Below are 16550 nucleotides of genomic sequence, written 5' to 3' on the forward strand. Positions count from 1 at the left end.
AGAAATGGAGAGTTTTCCAAGCTGAGCCATGCTGGCTCAGGAATTCTGGGAGTTGAAGTCCACGAGACATGAAGGGGCCATAGATTCCCCCATGCTGGCTCAGGAATTCTGGGAGTTGAAGTCCACGAGACATGAAGGGGCCACAGTTCCCCCATGCTGGCTCAGGAATTCTGGGAGTTGAAGTCCACGAGACATGAAGGGGCCACAGTTCCCCCATGCTGGCTCAGGAATTCTGGGAGTTGAAGTCCACGAGACATGAAGGGGCCACAGTTCCCCCATGCTGGCTCAGGAATTCTGGGGGGGGGGGTTGAAGTCCACGAGACTTCAAAAGAGCCAAGGTTGCCTACCCCTGTCCTATTCCTTCCCCAGATTTGAAAGGGAACTACACTTCCTTCTTCTCTTTTACAGAGTACAGATGAACAGTTGGAAGGAACCCCGGAGGTCTTCTAGTCCAACCCCTGTCCTAGGCTGAGAGTCCTTATGCCACGCCAGACAAATCTCTTCTTTAAAACCTCCAGTGATGGAGCACCCACAACTTCTGGAGGCAAGCCGTTCCACTGGTTAATTGTGCTCACTGTCAGGAAATTTCTCCTTAGTTCTAGGTTGCTTCTCTCCTTGATGAGTTTCCATCCGTTGCTTCTTCTCCTGCCTTCAAGGGCTTTGGAGAACAGCTTGACTCCCTCTTCTTTGGGGCAGCCCCTGAGATATTGGAAGGCTGCTATCCTGTCACCCACCCCCAGTCGTTGTTTTCATTAAACAAGACATACCCAATTCCTGCAACCGTTCTTCTAGGTTTTAGCCTCCAGCCCCCTGATCATCTTTGTTGCTCTTCTCTGCGCTCTTTCCAGAGTCTCAACATCTTTTTTTTTATGTCGTGGTGACCAAAACTGGACAGAGAATTCCAAGTGTGGCCTTGCCAAGGCAATATTCAGCGGTACTAACACGGTCGCACGATTCTGAAACTACCCCTCTGTTGACGCAGCCTAGAACCGCGATGGCTGCTTGCCATTGTTTGACCCACCTTCTCTCGGGAAGGCCCTTTTCAGTCCGTTAATTCAACAGCACGGGCAGTTCCTCAACTTACAGCGGTCCACTTAGCGACCGTTCAAAGTTACGACGCCAGTGGAAAAAAAGGGACCTAGCACCGCTTTTAACGCTTACGACCGCTGCAGCCCCCACCCTCACCCCAACCCCAGGGGTGACGGGAATCCCAAATTTGGGATGCTTGGCCACGTATTTATGACGGTTGCAGCATCCCAGAGTGTCACGTGACCACCAGCCCCTTTCGCAAAGTAAAATCAACAGGGAAGCCAGATTCACTTACACAACCGGGTGTGACCAACTTTAACAACGGCGACACTGCGGGCAAGAAAAGTCGCAAAAAACGGGGGCAAAACTCAACTCGGCAAACGTCTCGCTTAGCCACCGGAGTGTTGGGGGTCCGTTGTGGCCGTGAGTCGAGGGCTACCTCTTCTCCTCCAGGAAGAAGCAGGCTGGTGGCTACCAGCGACAAAACAACAGGCTGTGGAGGTCCCAGATGCACACAGCTTTGCGAAGGAAGGCAAGAGGGAGAAGCCAGACCCTCTGTAGCCATCAGCCCACGAGCAACAAAGGGAAAAGAGCGAGGAGGAGGCAGAAGCCAACATATAGCCCATTTCCCTCCCTCGCCGAAGAAGAACGGCAAACAGAGATATATTTTTTTTATTTTTTTAAAGAAAAGATACCACTGGTGCTATTACGCCAATGTATTTCCCGGGCCACCGCAGCCACGAAAGAAGACTAAAAGCCTGTTCCTACTGCGGGCGTGCTGTTTGAAACACCCCGTGGTTTGAGTGACACCCAGCCGGAGCCTTGTTCTTCCCTCTCTTCGGCTTTTCTCTTTTGCTTTTTTCGGCCCCCCCCCCTCGCTGATTCCAAAAGAATAACGGCCAAGTTCCTCAGGCTTGAGACCTGGGGACACCCGAAATGCTTGAAGGTGGGGAGCAGGCCTGCGGGGTAAACAAAGGGAAAGTGGGTGGTTGGGATGGTGGGGCGGGAAAGAAAGATACACGCCGTGGGTTTCTTTTCAAACGGACTTGGTGGACAGACACGAGGCTCTCTCTGGCCGGGAATATTCCAGGGTGGGGTGTTGTTTTTTTCTTCTTTTCTCTGGCCACATCCGTGCTGTTCCTTGGGACAGGGGGAGCTCAAGGCACTTTGCTGCCTGAAGGAGAGACCAAGCGGCCTGGCAAACTTTGGTTAGTCAACCTAAAGGGGTGTGTGTGTGTGTGTGTGTGTGTGTGTGTGTGTGTGTAAGAGAGAGGTTGGCTGGCTGGGGGGGGCGCCTTCTAAGACAAGCTTTTGCAGGCAGGAGCGGAGAGCAAAACGGCCGCTCTTTCTGCCACTGTTCAAAAGGAGGAAGAGGAGGGGAGGAAAAGAGGGGGGGGAGGAGGGGGAGGAGGAAGAAGAGAAAAAAAAGGAGCAGGAGGAAGAAGAGGAGAAGAAGAAAAAAGAGGGAGAGAAGGAGAAAGAAGAGGAGGAGAAGAGTGGAAAAGAGGAGGAGAAGCAGAAAGAAAAGGAGAGGGAAGAGATGGAAGGTAAGAAAAAAGACAAGGGGAAGAAAGAGAAGAAAGGAGAGGAAGAAGGGGAGGAGGAGGAGGAGGAGGAGGAGAAGAAAAAAGAGAGGAGGAGGATGCCCTGGAGGAATTATTATTATTATTATTATTATTATTATTATTATTATTATTATTATTATTATTATTATTATTATTATTTATTCTTATTCTTATTTATTCTTATTCTTATTATCATCATCATCATCATCATTATTATTATTATTATTATTTATTATTATTATTATTATTATTATTATTATTATTATTATTATTATTATTATTATTATTATTATTATTATTATTTTAATGCACAAGAGCATTCCATACCTTTAGCTCCAATACCCTTTTCACATTCCAAATCTTAAAAGCCACCCCAAACAATTCAGAGCTGAAGAATGACTCGGATCAGGTACCGTGAAAATGCGCCGCCGTCTTCCTTCTCAGCGTCTCCAGGGTGTCCTCCGAATCCGCCCACTCCAGCACCAGCCTCCTGCCATACAGATGGGTACTGTGGCACAGGGCACGGAAGGCTCTCTGCAGGAGAGGGGGAGGGGAGGGGGGAGAAAAGGAGAGTCGTCTTCAGAAAGCGGTCAAGGAAACTTAACTTTGACCCAGCCTTTGGTTCTGCTGACTTTAGAGTCCCCTTCCAACGGAGGGAGGGAGGGAGGGAGGGAGGGAGAGAGGGAGGGAGGAAGGAAGGAAGGAAGGAAGGAAGGAAGGAAGGAAGGAAGGAAGGAAGGAAATAATAGCAATGAGCTCTGGCCGTAAGTCAAGGGTCAAGGAATTAAAAGTGTTGGGCTAGGTAGGAGGAGAAGAAAAACCACCTGTCAAGCCTCTCAATTATAGAAAGGTTACAGGTGACTTTGAACCAGAAAGAGGGAGTGAGGAGGAAGGAAGGAAGGAAGAAAGGAAGGAAAGAAGGAAGGAAGGAAGGGAGTGAGGGGGAAGGAAGGAAGGAAGGAAGGAAGGAAGGAAGGAAGGAAGGAAGGAAGGAAGGAAGGGAGGGGGAAGGAAGGAAGGAAGGAAGGAAGGAAGGAAGGGGGAAGGAAGGAAGGAAGGAAGGAAGGAAGGAAAGAAAGAAAGAAGGAAGGAAAGAAAGAAGGGAGTGAGAAGGAAGGAAGGAAGGAAGGAAAGAAGGAAAGAAGGAAAGAAGGAAGGAAGGGAAGGAGGGAGGGAGGGAGGGAGGGAGGGAGGAATGCAGTGGCATTTTCTCCAAAGAACTGGGCTGCCCTCATGACAGAATTTGCATTGGCACCACACACTGGACTTGATCACCGAATTATTATTTTTTTCCTAGGTTTGAAAACTACACTGAAGCATCAGCTAATTAAAAGGGCCCCATTTCCCCAACCTGCTGAGTTGCAAAGAAGAAAAGGAAAACCTAATCAAGATCAAACTGAAGCAAGCTTGGAATATCTCGGTGCAGGAGCGGGGGGGTTCAATTGACCCGGCTAGGCCCGTCACGGGGACACAGCTTCGGAGCGCTTAACCCGGGTGTTCCAGAACCAACTCCGCTAGGATAGGGGAGGACAGGCGGCATATAAATTTAATAAAATAAAACAATAAATTTGCAATTGCAATTTTGCAATTCCACCCTCGTTGGGAAGAAGAAACCAAACCGAATCCTGCGGTGTCTATATGTTGGCTTCTTTTTAAAGCTGAAATTCCCAAAGCAGAAATGGTTGTTATTTGCTGCTGCTGTTGTGTGTCCTTAAATGCCGATTTTCACACCCAATATTCCTTAATTAGCAGAGAAATGTTTTGGCTTGAAACAAATACTGTTGTGGAGTTGGGGGGCGGGGGGGGGGAAGACAACCAGGAGGAGTCAACTGCTAAGAGTTGAAGGGGGCTGTTTATGTTGTCAGAAAGCGTGCGCACGCGCGCGCGCACACACACACACACACACACACACACACAGAGCTCTGGCAAATCGCTGCATTTCTTAATTGTAGGCTCTCGTTTGCTAACTTGTATTTCAATTTCTCACTTCCCTGGGCTGCACACAAGAGGAAGGGAAACTTGTGCGAAGAACGAGCTGCGTGTGCTGCCTGCAGGCACCTCGAGCTGTTTAGCAGCTGGGCACCACCAGATTCTTGCGGTCTCACCCAGGCAAGAGTGTCACGTCAGGTTCAGAAGCACTCCGGATTCATTCATCGTTCCGAAGACGATGAAGTCTCCAAACATCGCTGAAACAGCCTCTGCCAGATTCTGCATCCTCTCCCTTATTGCGGTCAACCCGGATGCCTGCTGGAAGCCAAAATGCCCCCAAGCGGGAAGCTCTCTCCCTCCGGGAATGCTGTTCCCCGGAAGCAAGAATACAGCCTGGCTGATCCCTGGACAATGTTTCCCGAATGTTCCGCAATTGGGAATAGACTGAGGATGGCTGTGTTCTTGAAGACGTTTCATGACCAAACTAGGTAACATCATCAGTGCTAGAAGGGGGAAAAAATCCACTTCCTTCTAGCACGGATGATGTTACCAAGTTTGGTAATGAAACGTCGGCGAGAAAACAACCAACCTCACAGAGCACCAAGGAGCTCATAGTCCTCCTCCTCCCCACAAACCTCACTCCATTCTAGTACTGATGATCTAACCTCGTTGGATAATGAAACATCGGCAAGAAAACAACCCAGCTCAGAGAGCACCAAGGGGCCCATAGTTCTCCTCCTGCTCACCCTTCCTCTCTGCAAACCCCATTTCCTTCTAGCACTGATGATGTTACCTACTTGGGTACCGAAACATCTGCAAGAAAGCAACCCAGCTCAGAGACGCATACCAAGGATCCTGCGGTTCAAACACAAATATTCTGTTGACCAAAATGGGAATTCTGGCCGTTAAAGTCCACCCATCTTAAAGTTGCCAAAGTTGAAAAACTCTGCTTGAGAGCATCAAGTTAGGCCTACAACTCCCCTCTTCTATGGGAACTTCCCACTGCTACCTGTTTTCATATTGAAGTACATTTCCCCCCCCCCCCCAGCTAATCAAATGATGGCCAATGCATTTGTGAAGGCTTTCCCATCTCCACGTCTTAAAAAGACCGACTTAAAACTAAATTCTGCCCTTCAATCCTACCTTCCAATAGTCACTAAACAAATAATAGTAAATTAAAGACTACTCATATTATATGTTTGGGACTTACAACTTCAGAACTTTTGAGAAAGGCCATTTGTAGCTACCGATAAAACAAAAATTGGGGGTTCAGCACCCTGGAGAGCAACCTAACAGCTAAGACTAGGAGATTTGTTAGGAAATGTGCAGATCAGCTCTGTTCACATGGAGTCAACTGTTTGCATTGTGTCACTGATTGAACACCCACACCCACACCCACCAAGCCGAGTTGATTCAGTTTTCAGTTGGGACAATGATTGGATTCAGGAGCATTCAGTTTCGGAAAGTCAAACCACAACAGAGCCTTACAAATTACTTTGGCAGTGATCCTGCTACAATTTAACAGCAGCACCAAGTTAACAGAGATTGTAAAACTGCCATCTAGCGGTTGGCATTGAGCTGGTGTAATTGTGCAACCTTTGTGTAACGCACACCTGACAACTGCAGGCTTCAATGTCATGAATAATTACAACAGCCACAGCCTGGGGAGCCTAAGAAAATGATCTATTCCAGCAAGTATTAAGAGGTTGGTAATAAAGCTATTTGTGTATCAATGTCGTGTTTACCAACCATGAGTCACTGTGAGATTAGGGGAGTGCAAAACATTTATATTTCAAATCGAAAAGTCTCTATTTGGGGAGTGAAATGTTTCAAATATTCTGAGCTCAGCGGAGCACGCTTCAAACTTGAAACAGCCATCTGGACTTTGGAACTCTTCCAAAATGATCAGGATGGGACATTTCCAATTTGAGAGGGTTTAAGTGGGATACGTTTTGCTAATCTGAAATCACTATTTCAATTCTTGCTGGACTTCAAAAAAGCTATCCCAGGAGAATGACATTTCAGATCTGTTGACAGTCTCCAGAGGTTTGGGGCCGGCCTATCAAGATCTTACCTAATTTAAGTTGGATCCTCTTTGAACAAATGGATCTGCAGAAATGTTCACAACGCAAGAGCGTGTGGTGTTCGCACTGCAATTGGCTGCCACAGATGCAATTATATGGATGGCCAAGCCAACATACATATTTACTCAGTGCTTCAAGGCCTATGCCATGCTGGTTTCTTTTATCTCAATTATCTTTTCACTGATCAGAGCAAGCCACTTTCTTATAATATTGCTAGTTCTGTTTGATAACCAGCAACATTTGGCAGGATCTCCTAAGGAACATTTGGTTAAACTTGCTCAAAATTCAGCAATAATTCTGTTAATCCTCCAGTTGATCTGTTTCTACTTTCCAAAGACCGCTTAACTGCGACCCTCATGCTAACAGAGCATAGGATATAGAACATCAGAGTCAAAAGGGACCTTGGAGGTCTTCCAGTCCAACCCACCGCTCAAGCAAGAGAGCCTATATCATTTCAGAAAATATACTCTGAATCCAAGTATGTTCGCCTAATTAAGAAAGTTTTATTTGGGTGTGTTGGGCTGATTTGTTCATATTCCATATTGCTTTTATGTACTGATCTCATTTTGTATTACAGTGTTTTATGTTACAGAAGGCTGGTGAATGAGTGAAATGAAGTTCAACTATCTGTTTTTGTTTATGTTTTCTCGAATGGAGGAGGAGGAGGGGGGGGAGGAGGAGGGTAAGAAGAAGAGGAGGGGGGGAGGAGGAGGAAAGACCGATCAGCCAGGCATACCTGTGGTCATGTAATCAAGATTAGGGTGCTTGGCAACTGGCATGTATTTATTTATGAAAGAAAGAAAGAAAGAAAGAAAGAAAGAAAGAAAGAAAGAAAGAAAGAAAGAAAGGAAGGAAGGAAGGAAGGAAGGAAGGAAGGAAGGAAGGAAGGAAGGAAGGAAGGAAGGAAGGAAGGAAGAAAGAAAGAAAGAAAGAAAGAAAGAAAGAAAGAAAGAAAGAAAGAAAGAAAGAAAGAAAGACTAGCTTCCTTTCTTTTCTACTCAAGGCAATCTTTAGAATTTCACACACAAAAAAAAATAAACAGGAAGAAAAATAACCTAGCCCTCAACAAGGGTTGATACAAGATAAAGTTAATCTAGCTTCCTCATTGACTTTCTTCGTGAGAAGATTTGCAAAAGGGGACCTCATGACTTGCAGCCATCATAAATACGAGCCAAGTGTTGTATTTCACGATCTATGATAATGTATTTTCATGTTGTGTATGATCATGATTATCACTATTACTTGTATGTACACTGAGAGCTTATGCACCGGAAACAAATTCCTTGTGTGTCCAACCACACTTTGCCAATAAAGAAGTCTACTCTACCCTTCCCTTCCCTACCCTACCCTACTCTATTCTATATCAACGGCTGTTAAGTCGAAGGGTTACTTATAAACAGAGAGCAAAGGGGCCACCAGCACCAGTGGGCAGACAAGCCACAACCTTGCTAGCATGGCCAGGTGGGCTGTTGACCCAGATGGAAGCCGGATGGGACCCGTACGGGTTCTAGCATGACGGGAGCCATAGATCAAGGAAAGAGGCCTCTGAGGTCACCTCCCCGGGGCTCCCCCAGCCCAGCAGATCTAAACGCTCGTAATTTGGTGGATGAGGCCACTCTGTCTCCTCTTTCCCTGTTGTCCTATTAAATGCTCAGAGCTCGGAGAGTCTGGGGGGGGGGGAGAAAACCATTAGTGAGGCACAAAGAGTCGACAGCATTAGGTGGTTGATAGATTTCTCATTCTTTCCCCCAAAACAAAGGATGATGAGAGTAGAGGGCATTGCCAACGCATGGCAGCTGAGTCTCTCCTGTCAAAAGAGAGAAGATTCATTCCTAGCTGGAGATACTATTATGATGAGGAGGAGGATTTTGGTTGGGAAGAACAGTTGACTTTTAAAATGCCATCCTGCACACTCTGCGCGGCAGAAGACAACAGACGTCGCAATAGACTAAAGCACGCTTCCGTGCACGCGATTCATCTGAATAGGAGCTGCACACAAAGGCATCTAAAGGAACGCTCAATTTATGTGCCTGGGCATTCTTCTTTTAACATACTTGAGGGTGGATCCTCTAACGCAAGCTTGAATAGCAAACCAAAAATTCCAGCTTTTCTTTCACGGATCTCGCTATGTGACGCCTCCTTTTTTAAAAAAAAAACAACCACATTTCAATATCTGTATTTCAGCCTAATTGAGGTCTCTAGGTTTCGCCGCTTCTCAAAGGGGGTCCTTGGCACACCACAAATTAAGAATCCTGGTTTCAGAGGCATTTCAATTCGTGTTCTCAACAAAGTTAGAAAACTACAAAGAAACAGACCTATCCGACAGGGGCCTGTTTATGCACGAATGTGCATCGTGTACTAGGGTGTGTCCTTCTGAGCATCCTGGCTTGGGGCTAGTCACTGGCTCGCCGGTTGAATTTTGCCCCCTCAAAAATAAAGGCTAACTTATGGAGATAGAATCCCAACACATCAAAATGGGTTTCAGAATAGGAAAAGGGGGAAGGAAGAAGAAGAAGAAGAAGAAGAAGAAGAAGAAGAAGAAGAAGAAGAAGAAGAAGAAGAAGAAGAAGAAGAAGAAGAAGAAGAAGAAAGACCAGCACCCCCTAATGGCTGAAACATAGAACTGAACATTTCACTAAACCTAGAAAAAGCACCAGTACCCCATCAGGCACCCTAACACTAACCTTAACCCTAACCCATCAGGCACCTCTCTACTTGAGGCTTTCCAACAGATCCAAATTAGAATCAAAAGCCAAACGTAGACCGGAAAGCTTGGGTGTGATCTGTCTGCAGGTAGTCCTCAGCTTACGACAAATGAAAAGGAGGATTTCCGTTGCTAAGTGAGGAGGTGGTTAAACGAAGCCCGATTTTAAGACCCTTGATGGCCCAACTGTGAAGCAAAACCCTCTAGCTCAGGGCTCCTCAACCTTGGCAACTTTTAAGACTTGTGGACTTCAACTCCCAGAATTCCTGGCTGAAGAATTCTGGGAGTTGAAGTTGCCAAGGTTGGAGACACCCCCCCCCCACTGGAACTTGTGATCGTCAGGCGAACTCAGCTCCTCTGTTGACTTTGCTTAAAGAACCGCATGATTTACTTAATGGCTGAAGGGGGCGCTGGTTTGGCAGAAGGTGGTAAAATGGGGCAAAACTCACCGAAACAACTGAGCTGTTGTGGTTGTCAAGCCGAGGACACACTGTATAAAAGAGGAAGGGAGGAGTCCGCTCACCTTGGCATCCTGCTTCGTCAGGAAATCCACAAACCCAAAGCCGCGATGCTTCCCCGTTCCGAACATTTTCTTCGGCATGCGGACTGTCTTCAGCTCTCCAAAGGTGCTGAGGCAGGAGGAGGAGGAGGAGGAGGAGGAGGAGGAGGAGGAGGAGGAGGAGGAGAAAAAAGGGATGAATTTCCAAGTGAAAGTCCAAAGGTTTGGGAATAACCAAATTGGAGGTCTTCTAGTCCAACCCTCTGCTCAGGCAGGAGACCCTATGCCATTTCAGACACCTGGTTGTCCAATCTCTTCTTCAAAACCTCCAGTGTTGGAGCACCCACAACTTCTGGAGGCAGGTCGTTCCCCTGGTGAATTGTTCTCGCTGTCAGGAAACTTCTCCTTAGTTCCAGGTTGCTTCTCTCCTTAATTAGTTTCCATCCGCTGCTTCTTGTCCAGCCTTCTGGAGCTTTGGAAAATAGGTTGACCCACCCCCCACCCCCTCTTCTTTGTGGCAGCCCCTCAAATCTGGGGACTGGAGGCTAAAACATATAAGGAACAGTTGCTGGAATTGGGTATGTCTAGTTTAATGAAGAGAAGGGTGAGGGGTGACATGATAGCAGCCTTCCAATATCTCAGGGGCTGCCCCAGAGAAGAGGGAGTCAAGCTATTCTCCAAAGCACCCGAAGGCAGGACAAGAAGCAACGGATGGAAACTAACCCAGGAGAGAAGCAACCTTTAGAGCTAAGGAGAAACTTCCTGACAGTTAGAAGAATTAACCAGTGGAACAACCTGCCTCCAGAAGCTGTGAATGCTCCACACTGGAAGTTTTTAAGAAGAGACTGGACAGCCATTTGTCTTGAATGGGATAGGTTTCCTGCCTGAGCAAGGGGAGGGGGGGGTTGGACTAGATGACCTGCAAGGTTCCTTCCAACTTTATTAACAACAACAACCATAATAATATTGGAAGACTGCTGTCATGTCAACCCCTAGTCCTTCTTTTCACTAGAGCAGACAAACCCTAACCCTGCAGCAATTCTTCACACGTTTTAGCCTCCCATCCCGCAGAATGAACAAACGACAAGTGAACAAGTGACAATTCCCCCGTTTGCAACGCATGCTTGACCTGATCTGTGAATTAGCTACTTTTTCTACGTTTGCACAACACACTGAACCATAAAGGAAGCAAACGTGCCCTTCCTGTGCCATTACATTCTGGGGAGACGGGAGCAAAAGGGCTTGTCTGGAACTTGCAAAGTCAGCACTGCGGCATTTTTTCCCCCTTTTTGTTTGAGAAGAAAGGCACTCATGTACAGAAGACACACACACCCCGACTTACAACCATCCATTTAGTGGCCGCTCAAAGTCCCCATGAGAAAGCGACTGACGACCAGTTTTCACACTTACGGCCGTCGCAGCATCCCCAGGGTCACGTGATCGAAATTGACTTGGCACGTGGCAACTGGCCTGTGCCCACAGAGTGACCTTCCCACCAAGGCGTCCGACAAACCAAGTCAATGGGGGAAGCCAAGATTCGCTTAAGGACCGCAGGGATTTGCCTAACCACCCTGGCACTCGAGGTCAAAGAATGGGGCGCCACTCGCCTAACCACGGTCTTGCTCAGCCACAGAAACCTGGGACTCAATTATGGTCGTACGTCGAGAACTACTGAATGTTGGAGGTGGTGACCGTTTGAGAGCTGAATGCAACGAAATCTCATTTTAGTGTATGCTGATTAGTGTACATTTAAAGCGACAATAAAGTTTTTATTCTGTTCTGCTCTGTTCCATTCCACATGTTCTATTCTATTCTTTCTGTTATTCTATTCTATTCTATTCCATTTCTATTTCTATTCCATTCCATTCTGTTATTCTATTCTATACTATTTCTTATTCTATTCTGTTCTATTCCATTCTGTTATTCTATTCTATTCTATTCTATTCTATTCTATTCTCTCTTCCATTCCATTCCATTCCATTACCTGTTATTCTATTCTGTTCTGTTCTGTTCTGTTCTACTCTACTCTACTCTATTCTATTCTTCTACTTCATTCCACTGTTCTGTTCTGTTCTGTTCTGTTCTGTTCTGTTCTATTCTATTCTATTCTATTCTATTCTATTCTATTCTATTCCTTAATTTATTTCTTATTCTATTCTATTCAATTTCCATTCCCATTCTTTTCTATAGTTGTAAGAAGGGGAAACTGACCCAATTCCTCTGCCGATTCCCCAGCGAAGCAGCTGTTTCCCAAAGTCCATGTCAGATCCATTTATCAACCCCAATGTGCAAATCGGAGAGCATGAATATTTGATGTGCACTCCGATCGGAAAGGTGCACTATTTTATCCGACATTCTCCCTACCCCACCCCCACCCCCCTACCCTGCCAAAGCCCAGGGCTCGGGGAAACTGCCGGCCTGGAGCACGCACATCTGGGAATAAACACAGTAAAGTGTTGTCAACGCTCTCGTGAAATGATAGGAGCTAAATCCAAGGAGTTAACCCCTCTGCGCTGCCGGCATGACCAAGCATCCATCTGCTGAATTTCGTCGGGCCGGTGCGGCGGGTAAGTGGAACATGATGAAGCCTCTACATGAATCCACACGCCTCGCCCCTTGGAGTCCCTCCCTCGCCCCCTCCTCGTGGCCTCCGTTCGCCTTTCCCCAAGAGGGTGTCACCAGACACACACACACACACACACACACACACACACAAACACAAAACAAAGTGAAGCGGAGGAGCCGACGTAGGTTGCCGTCTTGAAAGATCAGCTGAAACCAGCTGGAATCTGGCTTGTGCAACATTGCAGGAAGGGGAAGAAAAGGGAACACACACACACACACACACACAAAACAAAAACCCCGTGCAGTTTGCTTGTTCACTAAAAAAAAAAACCCATCCCACTTCCAGCTAGGAGCCACGCTTTCCATCTTGCCCTTTCGACTTTCGATTGGCACCCAGGGTGCCCTCGAGACGCAACAGAGCTCAGGTGCGTGGACACAACTCTCAGGCTCACCCAGGCTGATGGGAATCTGTGCATCTCAGAATAAAAGAGTTGGGAGGGAGCTTGGAGGTCTTCTAGTCCAACCCCCTCCTCCAGCAGGAGAGTCTACACCATTTCAGAAAAACGGTTGTTGTCTGGCCTCTTCTCCAAAGCCTCCAGCGATGAAGCACCCATCATTTCTGGAGGCAAGTCGTTCCACTGAGTCACTGTTCTCACAACCAGGGAATTTCTCCTTATTTCTAGACTGGTTCTCTCTCGGATCAGTTCCCATCCATCGTGTCTTGTTCAGGTGCCTCGCCCAAAGGAGAACAAGCACTGGGATGTTAGCACCTGGATGTTCCACTCCCTAAAGGGAGGCATTCGTACAGGCCAACTGGGAAAGTTTTTTGAACTAACCCTGATGCGATGCAAAAACCACTGGGGCTCCTGACGCTCAAAGCAGCGAAACCTTTGTCCCTTTGTCAAACAATGGAACCTGGCAGGTGTTCAAACATCCTTCTCCTCTCATTTTCTTTCCTGGCCCCCTGCCTACCTACACCGTTAATATCCTGCTACCAAATTTTTCTTGGTGGCTCTTAGCAATTCCCTTACTGATCTTGTAAAATTTTGCTAAGGGGTCCTTGGTGCTCTCCGAGCTGGGTGGTTTTCTGGCAGGCATTTCATGACCCAACTAGTAACGTCTGCAGTGGTAGAAGGGGGGTGGTGGAGGAGGAGGAGGAGGAGGAGGACTGTGGGGTCCTTGATGCTCTCCGAGCTTGGCTGTTTTCTTGTAGACGTTTCGTCACCCAAGTAGGTAACATCATCAGTGCTAGAAGGGAGTGGGGTTTGCAGAGAGGAGGAGGAGGAGAAGGACTGTGCTGCGGGCTCACTACTTTGGGCCCAATCTTGGTCATAAGTCAAGGACTACCTGAAAGCTTTTTATGCCTTTAAGATGTTATTGTACGCCACCCAGACGCCTTCCGTGAGGAAGCTGCACAGTTCTTAGGATCAAGACACAGTCATTTTAAAAATATCTCAGCTGGGGGATGAATAAGAATGGGGGCACCAAGCCCCCAGCCACCCCAAATCAAGAATTCCAACAGGCTTCCCCACCCCCCACCCCCTTCAGCAGCTGAGCCACACGTCAGAGAGAACAATGGGGTAACTAAGGACTCCCAGACCTGGGACGAGCAAGCCCACCCCCCTTCCCCGCTGTGTTGATAATTAGAATCCATAACACGGCCATAGACATCTCCCAAGCTGCGAAAATGAATGCTTTCATGCCCCCCCCTCTCTCCGAGCCCGAGCAAGCCTCTCACACCTCTTTTCCAATTACGATATTCACCTTTTAAGGAATCGGAGGTGGCACCAATTACCCTCTCTGGAGCTCGACGGTGCCCTGTCTGCGAAGAATAATTTATGTTTTGATCAACAAGGAGAGTTCTCACATTTCTAATTTGTTATGGGGGCACGGGATGGGGGTTTGCTCGGCGTGGGCGTCTGGGGAGGGTGTGTGTGTGTGTGTGTGTGTTGGGGAAGGTGGGCCTGTGGTGGTGGGGAGAGCAGGGGGAGGAGGAGGGATGGGGAGGCAGGATGTCCTGATGGGATCCGTCAAGACGAATTCTGCTTCTCTCCAACAGCCTCAAGTGGCCCGAGTGTGCGAGAGCCCTATTTGTATGCAGATGTGTGTGTGCGCGCGCGAAAGGAATAAATGGGGAGGGGGTTGTGACTCTTCTCCCCAGGGAGAACAAGCTCATGCCAGCGGGAGGGGGGGCAAGCCAAAACATGCTTTCCAGGAGGACACTGAAACATCAAACTCTTTGTACTTCCGCAGCTTTTTGAAAGACACAGCTTCCCCTTGTGGCATGTGGCTGATCTTTTGGTGATCCAAAAGATTAGCATCTGAATTTGCACTCAATGGGCTGGATAGTTCTGCATGGATTGGGCCCTCCTGATTCCCCGATCTTTCCGTAAGGATCTAGGTAGGACAAGTAGTTGTAACCTATATGCAGTTCAACATAACGCAACATTCTGTGTTGGATGCACCGACGGCGACAGGAACAAGAACAGTAATTAGCCATAGAAGAGAAGCCAACGCACATAAAGAGGTAGGCCAGAGCACCAATACCCACAAGATCTTCTTAATCTCTGTCTCTTTTGCACACATCAGTCCCAAAGTAATTTGATGGCAGTTGCAACAGCAAGAAGCCACCAAGATCAGGGATTAAATCAGTGATTGGATGAATTCCCTATGGATTGCCAACTCAACTCAACTCAACTGAACCCAACCCAACCCAACACCCCTTAATCCAATTTAATTCCACTGGATCAGCCAGCAATTGCAGCCAGAAATGGAAAACATTAGGACTTTGTCCAAAAACTGGAAGACTCAAGGAGAAAAAAATGTCCAATTTCCCCCTTTTTTCTAGATTTAAAAGAAAATCGCCTGGTACTATGTTTGTAGAGTTTTGGTTAATCTTCCCTAGGGCAGTTTATCTAAAAACAGGATATAGTTCGGGGGTGGTGGTGGTGTCAGTATTGACCTCTTCCAAGAGTATTAATATCCATGGTACTATTAATCAAAATAGTATTTATTAAGTTATTTTTATATAATGCATGTTTGGGGACCCCCGATTTAATCAATCAGGGCTAATTCCCCTGGTCACCCAGCTGGCTCTCGTGACTAAGAAGGTACTAGAACTCACAGTCTCCTGGTGATTGGCCCAAAGTCACCCAGCTGGCTTTCCTGGCTAAGGCGGGACTAGAACTCACAGTCTCCTGGTGATTGGCCCAAGGTCACCCAGCTGGCTTTCCTGGCTAAGGCGGGACTAGAACTCACAGTCTCCTGGTGATTGGCCCAAGGTCACCCAGCTGGCTTTCCTGGCTAAGGCGGGACTAGAACTCACTGTCTCCAGGTTTCCAGCCTGATGCCTTAACCACTACATCAAACTGACCATTTGGGAGGGGTCATTTTTCCCCCTCCTCGCCCCGATCTAATTCAGAGTTTGAGCAGATTAAACTCTGCTCTCCAATCACCTGGACAACCACAGCTGATCCATTTTAGCTTTGAATCTTTCCATCTCCTTCCTCCTTTAAACTCAATCCTTCTCTTCTGCGCTGCCAGAAAATTGTCTTCATCTATCGCAAATTGTTCTCTCTCTTTTTTTTTTCCTCCTCCCTACCGCACGGAATAAATGGGTTTGGGTGTCGCCGCTACTTTCTTCCTCCAGCGCTGAAGGATGCTCCGGGTCGAGCAAGCCTTGAAGTCAGAGATTTTGGGCTGTTTTCTTATCACCTCCCTCCCTTGCAAAGAGCCGACGGGCTTCCTTGCGAGAACCCTGCGACATACACGCAACCCAGGCAGGCAAGCAGGCAGGCAGTCCTCGGCTTACGGCCATAATTGAGCCTGTTGGGATGATGGTAAAACGGGTCATCAGGTGACTAACCTGATTTTTACACACCTTTTTGGCCAGCGGTGATTAAGGGGTTGCAAAGGGAACCCGTGGTTTGCCAAGGGTTGGCTTTTTACCGGAAAGCAGAAGTGAACACGAGTTTCTGGCAAAACCGTTGCGCCACAAATGGCCCTCAGTGCAGCCCGGAGGCTGAGCACCCCCAATGCAGTCCTAGGACCACAGCAGCAGTTGGGGAGACAACCCTGGGACTTGGAAGCTGGGTCGTAAGTAGGGTTTATGGGGTCCGTCGTCACTTCAAATGGCTGCTAAGCAGCTGGTCGTAAGGCAAGGACTGAGGAGGTCC

General features: G+C 47.5%; 1 protein-coding gene across 6 annotated transcripts in view; it reads right to left on the minus strand.

Annotated features, from left to right (window-relative positions):
- RBM19 (RNA binding motif protein 19) overlaps window positions 1–16550 on the minus strand; it is an 81175-nt gene that overhangs the window by 38761 nt on the left and 25864 nt on the right. For all 6 annotated transcript variants that reach the window (XR_014493771.1, XR_014493772.1, XR_014493773.1 and 3 more), the window contains exons 22-23: window positions 9835–9940; window positions 3008–3128 (exon numbers count right to left, since the gene is read on the minus strand). Coding sequence is in view for 2 of the 6 variants with exons in the window: in XM_083373524.1 (XP_083229650.1) it covers window positions 3008–3128; window positions 9835–9940 (227 nt within the window). In the remaining 4 variants the exon portion in view is untranslated. The remainder of the gene's footprint in view (window positions 1–3007; window positions 3129–9834; window positions 9941–16550) is intronic.

Source organism: Vipera ursinii, assembly GCF_947247035.1.
Source record: "Vipera ursinii genome assembly, chromosome: 14".
NCBI lineage: Eukaryota > Metazoa > Chordata > Lepidosauria > Squamata > Viperidae > Vipera > Vipera ursinii.